The sequence below is a fragment of the Nipponia nippon genome, unplaced genomic scaffold (assembly GCF_047370975.1).
Source record: "Nipponia nippon isolate SJK-2023a ecotype South Korea unplaced genomic scaffold, ASM4737097v1 scaffold_1, whole genome shotgun sequence".
NCBI lineage: Eukaryota > Metazoa > Chordata > Aves > Pelecaniformes > Threskiornithidae > Nipponia > Nipponia nippon.
In genome coordinates, this window is record NW_028262290.1 from 23,473,855 (window position 1) to 23,486,372 (window position 12,518).

The following is a 12,518-nucleotide window of genomic DNA, read 5'->3' on the forward strand; positions in this document are numbered from 1 at the left end:
ACTTTCACTGTGTAAGTTAGATACATTGAAGGTGTCCATCTACAGATGGGTTACCCTACAGCTGCTGCCTTGCTTTTTCCCCCCCTTCCTTTAAGGGGGTACTTTCTGCGGGCTTGCAGAATGAGAGGCATTTTCTACCCAGTTTAGCCCATAATTGGCTCTGTAAGCTGCTTAATCAAAATGGATAATGCAGGGGGAGAAAGGAAGCAGTGAAGATGGCACGTCCTCCTTTTACAGAGAGGAGAGGAAAGCCTGGCCGGCTGGGATGGGGGAAAGGAGTGCAGATCTGTTAGTCGTGGAGGAAGGCCTGACCCTTAGCCACTGCTGTCCATCGGGCTCCCGTTGCTGTATTGAGAGGATACTGTTTCTGCCGAATCACAGGAAGGGGTTAGCGACTTCCTTCTGGAAGGCTCTCTGAAATCTGTGGCGTACGGTTTTCTGGACCTATTGCTGCAGTCTTAAAGCCCTTCAGAAAGCTTTCTGAAGTCCCCCAAAAGACAGCTCAAGAGTGGCCTTATTTTTCCCCTTGTGCAAAGATCTTCAGATTTTTCCTGTTAAGTGAATTGCAGAAATAAGCCTAGCATAGAGAGGTGAAATTGGTCTGGCATAAATGAATCCTATTTAAAATCCCTCACTTCACTATAAAAGCATTAGGCTAAGCTTGTACAATTCTTACGTTCAGTCCTGTCCTGATGGAGGCAGGCTGGGTTAGCCTTTAATTTGCAATCCTTCTGCAGCGTACAACTGTAAGGATTTTTGAAATTGGATGGTAAATCCTAGAAAGGAGGCGGTTCAAACAAGATATGTACATGATAAGAGGTTGAATGTACAACCTTAATTTTATGTAATGTCAACTATAACAACATTAAAGCTTTGGAGACAGTTTTAAAGACCTAAAAATATATAGCACCAGAATAAAAATGTTGAAGAATTGGATGATATTAAAGGTTTAATGGAAGGTTTGAAGGATGATACAAACACCTAACTATCTGCAGGAGTCTCGGGGCCCTAGCAGGAAAGTAAGAGCCTGCCTCACTTCTACTTCTTTTCCCAAATAAGAGGTAATGTGTCTTTGGTGAGTCTGCTGGAGGTAAATAGAGCTAATTTTTATGTTTTGTAAGAATGTACAAGTTATTTAACCTCTTGCATAGGGGGAAACTGAAGGAGCAGGAGAAGAGGGGTTCTTCCAGCTTTGTACAAGACACTTGCGGGTGTGTCGAGCACCAGCATGTGCAGGAGTCTGAAATACTAGGTAACTTTTGTGATGGAAGGAAACAGTGAGGCAGTTCTGCTGAGGCAATCATGACGGCTTAGGAAAACAAAACCCTGGGTTGGCTGGGTTTATTTCTTCCTGCTCTTGATTACATGGTAATTCCCCACTGTGTACCACAGGTGCCTATTTAATCAATGTCTTCTGTTGGTTTGGTTTTTTTTAATCTTTGAGATAGCGAACAATGTGTTTGCTAGTGCTGCTATCAATGTATCTTTAGAGTACCACTGTAAAACAATGCACCGCACAGAAAAATCAATTTATTCCATAGAGGTAGAGCATTGTTCCTTGGCTTAGTAGGCAGCCTAACTGGCAGTCGCTTCCTTCTGACACACGTTTCCTCTAGCGTGTGTCAGAGGCTTATGCTGATCCTCTACCGCCCTGCAGCCACCCAGTGCTAAGCTGATTTTGCTGGATCCTCTGGTATTTCATTCCTTCAGTCCTTCCCTGTCTTCCATTCCAAGCAGAGCAAATGCTTCAGAGTTTAGCAGCAGCCAAAAGCCTGCTCCTGAAATGAGTGGTGATTTGAATGAATGAACGGTGCTATATTCACCATCTGCTTTCCCAGGCAGAATGTGGCTTTATGGGCAGCTAAATCAAAGGTTTGGTGCAAGGGTAATCTGGATCGCGTGCATTCCCTTCGCTGCTCTGCAGAATAGGAAATTTGGATTTCACTGGGTCCTGGGGGAGGAGGGGACAAGGTGGTGGAAATCAAGATGTTCCTGAGTCAGGCAATGTCATTACAGTTGCCAGTTTACACTAATTAGGTCTCTATCCTTGAATAAATTATATCTTCAGTCCGTGCACATAAATGCATTTCTTTCTCCGGAGCATTGTTAATGATTGCTATGGACAACTGGATGCTGAAAGCCACTTACCATTTTGGATTAGGATTCTCTGCAAAAAGGTTTTCTGAATTCTGCATCTAATATACCTATTTCTGCTTGGAATAACTGGGGAAAAAAAAACCCTCCCAAAAAACAACCAGGATTTGTATCTATTCTCAATAGGTCCAGGAGTTGTGGTCCAAACTGACGTGCTAGAGGGGGCCACAGTCTTGTCCTTGGGACCACAATTCCCTAGGCTTTCATAGTTCTGTGTCTCTGGCCATCCTACTTGGGGTTAAATAGGAAGCTCCATTTCTGTGACTGATCCTTCCATTGGAGTTGCTCCCTGAAGACAAGCGATGTTTTTCCTCCCTGCTGGAATAGTTTAAACTACTAGTGAACTCTTCATAGCTTCCCATGTACATGAGCTGTCCCTGAGAGGCGATTCGAGGTTAGAAATGCCTCCTGAGTAAATCCAGCACAGGCTTGGATTTACCGCAGTCAGAGGCTACTCTCAAAAAAGTCTCAGTTCTTCTCCCAGATTACTTTTTATGATGTAAGTGGGCACTCTGAATTAAACTGCCCTGTTTCCCTTGCCTCCTTCCCATTTCCCCTTTGATCAACTAGTCCTTTCCTTACAAAGAGAAACACCACATCCCATGTCGCATTGCATCAGTTAGCTGCCTCATCGACACCATGGCGAGTGATACTAAGAGCCCCACGCCACCTTTGCAATGAAAAGCCATAGGAAGGCTACAAGGTCTGGCTGCGAAATGCTGCAGGTCTTCTCTGATGGCGTTTCAAAGGCAGCACGTTGACTTGAAGAGGATCCGCAGCTCAACTGCTAGCAAAGGAGGTGAGTCTAGGACCTCCTTGTTCTCATGTGATGACTTGAAACCTGGGGAATCTCTGTATGCCCTACTCTTGCCGGGTGATGATTTGCATTTGGGATCCTGTCTCTTCTGAGCGGCAAGTCAGCGTTTCACTCGCTGCCTCCCCTCTTCACCAGTTTTTCCTCAACTGACAAGCCAGGAGGAGCACACAAAAACCCCCAAGATACAATTCCTCAACAAGGCAGGCAGAGATTTCAGCACGCCAGCAGCCTAACTGCTGTTCCTTAGGAATCTGTGAGTCCACGTGGTACAACTACCTCTGCGAAGAAAAGCTTTTAGTCCCTCTTACCTTCTGTAGGATGTGGTCAATAATGATGGATAGTAGCTGCATCCAAATGAAAACACAGCTGGCAGGGTTACAAATCCTTAGGACGTGGCATTTGAAATGGATACAAATTTGAAAGAAATGTTTTCAGCTACACCAAGACCACAAGGTGCACATGTAGTTGGATCTCTCTTTGAAGGACTTGGGCAACAAGAACAAAGGAAAGAATATTTTCAAAAAATAATTCAAAACTTTTCTTAGATTTCTCACTTGTATTGGGATTGAATGTAATCATTAAGAAAAAAAGGAAAAGGCAAGATGGGCCAATGTAATGGGCCTGTTGCACACTAAGTACTAGGAGCAGTATATCTATGCCAAATAGTCTCCTACTTCTCACGTAACCTGCTAAAGAAACATCCCTAATCAAGTCACGTTCCAGCTGGCTATAGCTATCCAGAGGTACGTACTTTTTTTATAGCTCTGAGCACACTTTAAAACGTTCCATGCGATATCTGAGCATTCAGAAAACAAAAATTACGCCCTGCGCAGACTAATTAGTTGTGTGACATTGCAGTGCCTGGCACCTTGGGTTACACTTGGTCTAGGTTAAACTTGAAGTCAGCAGATAACATAAAACAGAGATTACGGTTCAAAAAGTGGGCCCCAAACATATTGCATTGTCACATCTCTAAGTGGAAGCTTGCTTAATCCTGTCTCTTGCCACTGTTAAAGAGATTTGCCACCAAAGGTAGCTTCGTTTCCCCTCCTGTAGTTTTCCAGAGGGGAACCAGATTCAGGCAGATGAGGAGAGACCACCAACCTAGAACGACAGCAGAAGTGGAAAATTCCTGCCCGTGGCCTGAAGCATAGCTCTTTCCTCTGTCTGCCTATACTTCACATTTTTCCATCAAACTCATCGCACAGTCGCCTTGCCTCCCAGGTTACAAGTGGAGATGCGGATTTGCAAAGTGGCTTGGGATGTGAACAACGATGCGCACAGAGGCCTTGTTCAGGAGGGGAAAGAAAACTCTTCCAGAGCTCCCCAGGGCGCGGATGCCTCATCTCCCAGGTACAACAGGGTAGCCGTGGCACCAGCAGCTACAAAGTTGGCTCTGTAAGAGGGCGGTTGCGTGGGCACTCCAGAAGTCGTCAGACTGGTTATATTTGGCTGCACAGATGAAGAAGAAGAGCAAATCATCAAACATGTTACACAATGTTATTTTACTTACTCTTCTCCATTTTCTCCAGAATGCCCACAGTAATCCTGTTTCTTGAACAATACGTGCAAACCTTGTTCCACTGGGAAGGGGTTTTCCCCAGGTCAGTTAGTGAATCATGGCCTTCCCAAAATAATTTTCTTCCTCTGCTGAAGGGCCTTTTGGTGAGGCCAGAGTACTGCGCTTATGTCAGGCCCCGGTTTGCAGGGGAGGCATTTCAGATGCGTTATTTCCATGTTGATGACCTCATTTCACATCTCCAGCAGCACTGCTCATGTAAGACTATGAGGACTTCCACGGTGATTCACAGGAGAAGGCCCAGCTCCCACAGCACCTTTCCCTCAGGGGTCCCTGAAATACGCTAAAGGAAGCTATGAAATATGGCAAGTATAACTCACCTTTATCATCTAGCGATTAGTGATAAAGAAAAGTGCCAGGCCAGAGATGGACCTGCCATTTTAACTACATTTGACCTCCAGTGAGGCACTGTGTGAAAAAAGGACTTTCTTTTCTTACAAGCCTGCTGCGTACCCCTTTCACCAGATGGCCCCGAGTTCTCATGCCTTGAAAAACAGCGAATTATCATCACTTCGTAGTGAATTACCACTTCGTAGTCCCCCTCCCCGTGCTGTTCCCACCTACACAGGCCGCTAGAACAGGGTCCCTCGGCCACCTCCTTTCCTGCTCGGCGCCCCGGGTCACCCCTGCCGCCCTTCCCAGCCAGGCCTCTTCCCCTGCGGGCGCCGCTTGCCGCTTATTGACCATTAATTTCACCCCCAGGTTGCCCCTGGCCCTAACGAGGCCGTCCCCCCCCGCGCAGGCTCCCTTTCTGGGGGGATTTCCGATAAAACCCGCCGCCGAGGCCGCGCCTGAGGGACGTTCCCGCCTCGGTGCCCGCCGCCCGCGCCGCGGCAGCGCCCCCTGGCGCCGCGCCTGCTCCCGCGCCCACCTGCGCCGCCCGCCGCTCCCTCAGCCCCGCCGCTGCCGTGAGGGGACGGCTTGGCCCGGGCCGGCCCCGCCATGAAGCTGCACTTCAGCATCACCGCCGCCGAGGAGCTGCGTGAGAGGCGCGGGGGACGCTACGTGGTGGGCGCGGGTCGGGGAGCGGGCGGGGGCCGGCGGGGCCGGGCGCGGGTCTGACGGCTGTGTCCTTGCAGCTGTACTCGGTGTGCCTGGAGGGCTTCCTGCTCGGCAAGGCGCGGTACAGCCAGCTCCGCCGCTGGGACGCGCAGGTGAGGCTGGCCGGGGGTGGCGGGCTGGGGGGCACCCCGAAAAGCCCCGGCGAGGGCAGCCTGCCGGGGTGCGGCGGCCGCCGGGCCAGGCAGCCAGGCCGGGCCCCTGGGAGGGCAGCGGGGCAGGAGGGGCTCTCCTGGCCCTCGCAGGCCCGGTGTGGGATGGGGGCAGCGAGTTGTTTCTGCCCAAACCCGCCTTATTGCAGCCTTCCTTCATGCTGACACCACAGCGAGGATACGCCTGGTCCCCCCAAGCCGTGCCCTGCCCTCACACCCGGCCCTCACACCCGGCCCGGTCCACCCCCCGATACTTGCTGCCGGAGGGGCAGAGCTGCTGCTTGTGGGGCACCCGTGTTTGCAGGGTGAAATCCAGCAGCAACTGAGAGGCAAATCCAAAAAGAAGCCAAGGGATGTGGTAGAAGGGTATGGTAAGCTGGCTTAATGGGAAACATTGGCCAAGGAGCAGAAGCTGTGAGCTCCTTGTGCCTCTTCTCCTTGGCCTCTGGGAGAGAGATGCAACTGCTTTATTGGGGTCTTTAATCCTATGAACAACTCTAGAAAGTGTATAGAGGTCAGTCCAGGCAAATTGCACAGTCAGTTGCAGGGTTTTTTTGGACAAGCCAGAGGTTAACCGAGTGTTGGATCCTTTGGCCCAAATTGCCTAAGCACATACCTCAGGAGTGACCCTTTCCACACAGGCAATTACTAGGTAATTACAAAACAGCTGGAACACAGGCCTGGAGCATTACAAGGAATAGTGGTCATCAGGGAATAATACGTGGCCCCAGCTAAGTGAACTGGATTATTTCAGGGTGAATCTGCCTGTTTATCTCTGCTTTTGTTTTGTGTCTTGTCTGAGTTGCCTCTGTCCCTTTCCCCTCTATCCTTCCTCTGGTTTTCTTAGGAAGATAAAAGGGAGCATGTGATGTTGAGCTCTTCCCTGGAAGCAGAGTGGCTGCCAGCCTTCTCTTTGCTGGCCTGATCTCTCTGGCCTTTGCCAGTCCTTGTCTCCAAGCAAAATCTCTCCCAATTTTTCCGTCAGTCTGGGTGCACACTGTCACTCCTGCTGAGCAGTCTTATTTTACCTTGACAACCCTATTTTAGGGCCTTGTTTGATGAACGCTTCTTGTAGTAGTGGGTTAGGTAGGTGCTCTGTCTTTTGGCAGCCTCCTTGCTGTGCTCTCAGTTGCAGTGATGGGATCACTCTGGAGCAGTTGTTCAGCCAGGTAACCCCTGATGGGGATCGGTCCATCTCTCCCAACTCTGTGTGACTGCACAAACAGTTGGAGTAGCACAGCTAAAAGACAGTTGAGTCAGCAGTAGGGCTGCCATGGGAAGCAGTGTTTGCTGAGGTGTGCTTTTGTGCCCCAGCTCTGCAATTCTTTTCCCTGTGGGAGCTCTCACAGTAATATTTTGCTTTGGTTAATGGAGCATTTTGGATAACATATCTGAACTAAAACCAGCTTATGTATTTGCTTGCTTGTTCTTTAAGGCTTGCTGTTTCTTGCTCAGGAGGTTTTAACTTCATTAATGCTCTCAGCAAAATCCTTCCCTTCTCTGCATTCTTTGTAACTGACATTTTGCCTCTTGCTGGGCTTTACAACTTGTTAGCTCATTTTTATTTTTAATTCCTTCATTCCTGCTGTTGGTAGCTGCCATACTTGGTCTTGACGCTTACAGCTACGCTGCTGTCCCTTAATTGTCTTCCCTATACTTATGAGAGGTTGCTCAGCTATAATTATTATATTCTGTTCTGCTTATTTTGCTTGAAATGCTCTGTTAAGGTAGAAAAATGCACACATACTAGAAGTCTTAAACTCCAGGATACAGTAATTTCACCTCCTGACCAGATCACACATGGTGTCCATGAAGCTTCACAGATGCAACAATTCTGTGATAGATGCAGGACGTGAATTAGAAATAAGCTTCCCCCGTGGACAGATTTCTGCATGATTGTACTTGATGGTATTTCTTGAACACTGCTCTGAAGGATCTGTCTCAGTTGGATGTGGTGCTGGACTAGTTGTGCCTCTGATCTCCTTCAGGGTGGTGATTTCTAAAGCACTGCTATTCCACCTCTACAAGCTCCTCTCCTAACTTGTAATACAAAGTCATTTTTGTTCATGATGCTGTGCCTTACCTGCCCCTTTTCTCTTGCTGTGCATTTTCCTGCTCCCCATCACTTTATATTCTCAGAGTGCTTCTGTTGTTTGGCACTCCCAAGCTCTGTTCCTCGGTGTCTCCCAGAGCAGTTGTTCTCTACAAAAGGACTGTCTGAAGGGAGCAGCTGTTCAGAGGCGGTGTAGTGTGATGGAGCATGGGCTTTCAGAGACATTGTTGAATGGGGAGGTGCAGGTATTGCTAACTCTGAGCAGCATTTCCTTACCTCTAGGTGCCTTACCTCTGAATGGGATTCTTAGCCTTAAGCTGAGCACCCAAGGCAAATGGTATTAAGGGGGGGGTGTGAACAACCAAGAATGATATCCTAAAGAAATCTTGCTTAGAAGGAGTTGCTTGGGCAGGGCTGGCAGAAATGCTGGGGCAGGCAGTACAGCTTTAGCCCTTCTCCTCTTGTGGAGATAGGCACTTGGCTGTGGATTGCCAGAAGGTGCTTGTCTTGGTCTGAATATTTACTCCCTTGACCTTCCTCTGGGAGATGGGGGTTTGTGTTGGCTGTAAGAGGGTCCAGAGGTGGCTCTGCCTTCTCCCCATTTGCTCCTTCTTTTGGGAGCTCGAGCATTCAGTTGTGGGAAATCCAGTTTTCATTCCCTTCTCTGTCTTGAGTATTTAGGTATTAAGGATTAGCAGCAGGAAGGACAGCTGAAGGACCAGTCTCCTTTTGCTCGGGATGAACGCCATACACATTGGGCAGCGTTCCTTATTGTTTGCACTTGCTGAACTAAGACTTGTGTAGCCATTCTCTGCAAATGACTGAACAGCTTCAGCAGGAGTATCAATGGCAGATGGATGTGCATTTTAAGAATCTGAGCTTTGGCCCTAGATTTATACAAGGACAGCTAGCCAGTGCTCTGTACTGTAGTCTGTGTTCTCTTCTGGCTTTAGTTCTGTGGGGACTGCACACTGACCAGAGCACCCCTAATAGAGCTGTGGGTCTTTATTCTGCTTGTATATTCTGCAAGAGGTAAGGCTCTCTTGCAAGAATATACAGGTGACAGAAACTTCTAGAGTGGGGCTAGAGATCACCTGGACAGTGGTTTGTGCACTAAAAATGTTACTGGATTTCCTCGAAATTGAACAGTAGCTGAAGACACAGGCTCTCCTTGATTTTCACCATTGTGATGCTTGCATTTGGCTTTTCAGTTTGGCAGCTGCTTAGCGTGTCCCTCTCTAAACAAATATCATAATAATGAACCGATGTTTTGTTGTAGGACTGAAAGGAACAGATTATTTCTTGCGATTGTTGGAGTATTCACTGGTTTACTTCGAGGCAGGGAGTAAATAGGAAGTGTCCTCTGTAGGATTAGGAGTGAAATGCAACACTGATGGATTCTGGTCATGATGCCAGCCTCTACTGAGTCAGTTAGCAGCATCTGTGATTGGTATGAATGACTGTTGGGAAAATAGTTCTAAAAAATCTGTTAATCATGATAAAACAATTGATAAAAAGGAATTACGTATGGAAAAATGTTTTTTTTAAACTTCATTTAGCCAGTCATGTACAAGAAAGTCTCATACCTTTGATTGCTTGGACAGTTTCTGTATACATATATTTTAATTTTCACGTGAAACATGTTTAAGCATTTTTAATCTTAGAATGGTGTCTCCTCCTTTTTTTTTTTAATATTTAATCAGGTAACTGAGAAGGAAATGCCTAGATACCTGTTCATTCTGTATATAATCGATACATAATAGCTTTATAGTTATAATGCTGCTCTCTTTTTTTCAGGTTAGCACTTTTGTTTCTGGTGCTCTGTCAGCATCTGCACACCTGTGATGGAGCATGGCCCTGGGTGAAATACCTTGTCTAGACAGCATGGGCAGGACCTGACACCAAAAAGCAAACCTATGGGATTAGACTAAGTAGGAGATGATTAATTCTGGTTGACTACACTTTAAAACAGATAATGTCTCCTGCTGAGGAGGGGAATATTTATTGCAGAAAGATGAAAAACAGCACCAACTATTGCATGTGTCTTTACTCCCTTTTTTGAGAGATTAGCTCTTAGAGCTTAAAACTGTCATATTTAGGGAAGCTGCTCTCTTTTAGGTGGAAAGCTTGGAGGAAGAATAAGTACCTCTTTCACCAGGTTGGAACATCCTGTCTGGGCTGACAGAATAACTTTAAGTACAGTCAGATTTAAGCTTGTTTTTGTGATCCATTCTCCTGCGGGCTTTCCTGCCACTTGCTCTTGAAGCTGCCTCTGGGTTGGGGAGCTGCAAGTGGAGCTGTGCCCAGCCTTGGTGCTGGGTTGTGGGCTGTGAGGTAGGACAGGCCCAGGCAGCTGCTGCATGTTGTTGATGGGAGCTGCACATAGTGTCTGCAAAGAAGCTGCTTGGTCAGGCACACAGAGAGGCCAAAGGATGGGAGTCTTCCCCTTGGACAGCTTGTGCAACAGGATGGCTTGGAAGTACCTGTCTGGTCAAGTAGGTCCAGTCAAGAGAAAATGGCAGTGCACAGGGCACCCTGGCTTGGGGCTGAGACACGTGTCTTCTGTGGAGTGGCTTCAGGTTGCAGAAACAAACCCAGAGCCTTGAAAAAAATGGTCAGAAGCAGATTTTGGGTAGGGGACCCATCTCTTATGGTAGTGTTGGCCTGGCAGGGCAGCAGGCAGTTGGCACCTGGCACTGCCAGGTACAGTGGTGTTGTTGACTTGCATTTAAAATGTAGCCTAGGCTGTTGGGTTTGTGAAGAAATATATTGACTTGTGTCGTTTTGCTAGAATGAAATTTCATACTGGTGACTGATAGTCTGGTGGACTTTCAACACTGTACACAAATACACACTTCAGGTTTATGGGCATCTTTCTTTAATTCTTTGAGATGTGGAAAAAGTCTAATCGGTTGGGAGAAGTTTCTCTTCTCTGTAGCCCAAATCCTGAGGACACACAATTGCATTTCAAGAAACTTGCCAAGCAGCCGGGGCTGAGATGAATTAATTATTTTTTTAAGTAGGCCAGAGACGCAGCTTGTGCAAAGTGATGATAACAGGCAGCACCACTTTCTCTAGGTGAGGCATGGCCTGAACGCAGAGGGAAGAAAGAGGACCTCCTTGTTGTCAATGTGGCTCTGGCTTTTCAACTTCTGGCAAATTTTTTTGCTGTATCTCCTCAGTTTGCCTGCCTGTAGAGCAGAGATAATATTTTTCAGTCCCTGGGGGAAGATCTCATATGTGAAGGACTTTGAAGATAAAAAGCACTCTATACTAGCTATTACTGTTAGCTTTACATAAAACCAAAGCATGTAGAGTTATCTAACTCTTTTATGCTGTGTATCTCGGGGTGATTCACGCATATCTAATAATCAAGAACTCAGAAATAGCAGTGTGTTGCCAATGTAGGGAAAGTGGAGCTGTGAGAATATGCCTCACTCCTGTCTTTAGACAACAGGTAGGAAAAGGTGTTGCTAATTCTTGCAGTAATAAACATATTGTTTTGTCTTCAAGCTTCAGCTGCTGGAGTCATGTGAAAGACTTGGGCAGTTGGGGCCAGAGGGAAAATGTCATCTTTCACAGGATTTAGTGACACTAATTGCTGAATTGAATACCGGTGCTTAAAATTTAACTAGTATAATGTCTCAGCATACTATAGGAGTCTCATTTTACTGATCAGATGCTGTATTGTTTTGATTTAGGTGAAGGAATGTTTCCAGGCAAACTTGCTGTATTTTGCTGTGTTTAGTAATGTGCATACTGGGAAGGTAAACATAGCTCATCCTTCTCTTGAGATAATTTGCCTATAGCAGAGAATTTTTACACTTCCAAGTGACCAGCTACTGCCCAAACCTATATTGGAACTATCTTATGTTATCGTAAGATAATGTAAATGTGGTTCTCTAGTCCTTTCAGGTCTGTTTATAAATGAGGTAGGCTTTGTACAGAGACATTACGCTCTTACTAGCCAGCTGATATAGCTGGAGGAAGAATCAAACTTTCAGATAGTTTGTGTTCCTGAAAGATTCTCTGGGTTTTGTTATGGTTTTTTGTTTGGTTTTTTTCCTTTGACAATATTAGATGATCTGATAAAAGTTACTGCCTTTCATGGACAAAATAATAAAAGCCTCTAAGGTAGGACAAGTCGAGGGCAGAAGTCACCAGCTCTTAAAAAGTAGTTCTGTGGGTATAGATCAAAGAAACCCTGTATGGATGTATTGGGAAGAGAAGACATCTGTAACCATATCTTGTTTGTCCATGAGGTGTATAAGACCTAGCTGATAAGGTTAATACAATGCTACTTTTCTGGCTCGGAGCAGGAGCTCAGAAGTGGTAAGACTGAATGAGAAACCCATCAAAAGAGGTTGCTCACTTGGGCTGTCTTCTGGTGGCTGCCTGGGCAAAGAAAGGCTTTGCCCTTGCTGTGGGCCCTGAGGGCCATCAGGGAGAGGTGCTGGGTGGGTATCCCGTGCCCTTTGTAGGTCATCGCTGTCTCACTGTCAAAACAAGAGAGCATTGAAAGCTCCTTGTATGAATACTTCTTCACTGATGCAGTGCTTTCCATTGGCTGTTTTGCAGCTGAGGCAGCTTTTTGGGAGTGCGGTGCCTGCTTTCCCTCCGAAGTTTTACCTGACAATGACCAAGTCAATGGCAGATGAGAGACAGTCTCAGCTGGAGCAGTACCTTCAGAATGGTAAGCTTGGC

At 46.7% G+C, this 12,518-nt stretch overlaps 1 protein-coding gene across 10 annotated transcripts in view; it reads left to right on the forward strand.

The window, feature by feature from the left end:
* The first annotated feature begins 5,358 nt into the window (after positions 1-5,358).
* SNX31 (sorting nexin 31) overlaps positions 5,359-12,518 on the forward strand; it is a 32,187-nt gene continuing 25,027 nt past the window's right edge. For 5 of the 10 annotated variants that reach the window (XR_015702632.1, XM_087748748.1, XM_087748767.1 and 2 more), the window contains exons 1-3: positions 5,359-5,558; positions 5,630-5,704; positions 12,393-12,507. Coding sequence is in view for 9 of the 10 variants with exons in the window: in XM_087748748.1 (XP_087604874.1) it covers positions 5,493-5,558; positions 5,630-5,704; positions 12,393-12,507 (256 nt within the window). In the remaining variant the exon portion in view is untranslated. Of the gene's footprint in view, positions 5,559-5,629; positions 5,705-12,392; positions 12,508-12,518 lie in introns of those variants that run through there. The other 5 variants (XM_087748804.1, XM_087748811.1, XM_087748776.1 and 2 more) reach the window with 4 other exon arrangements.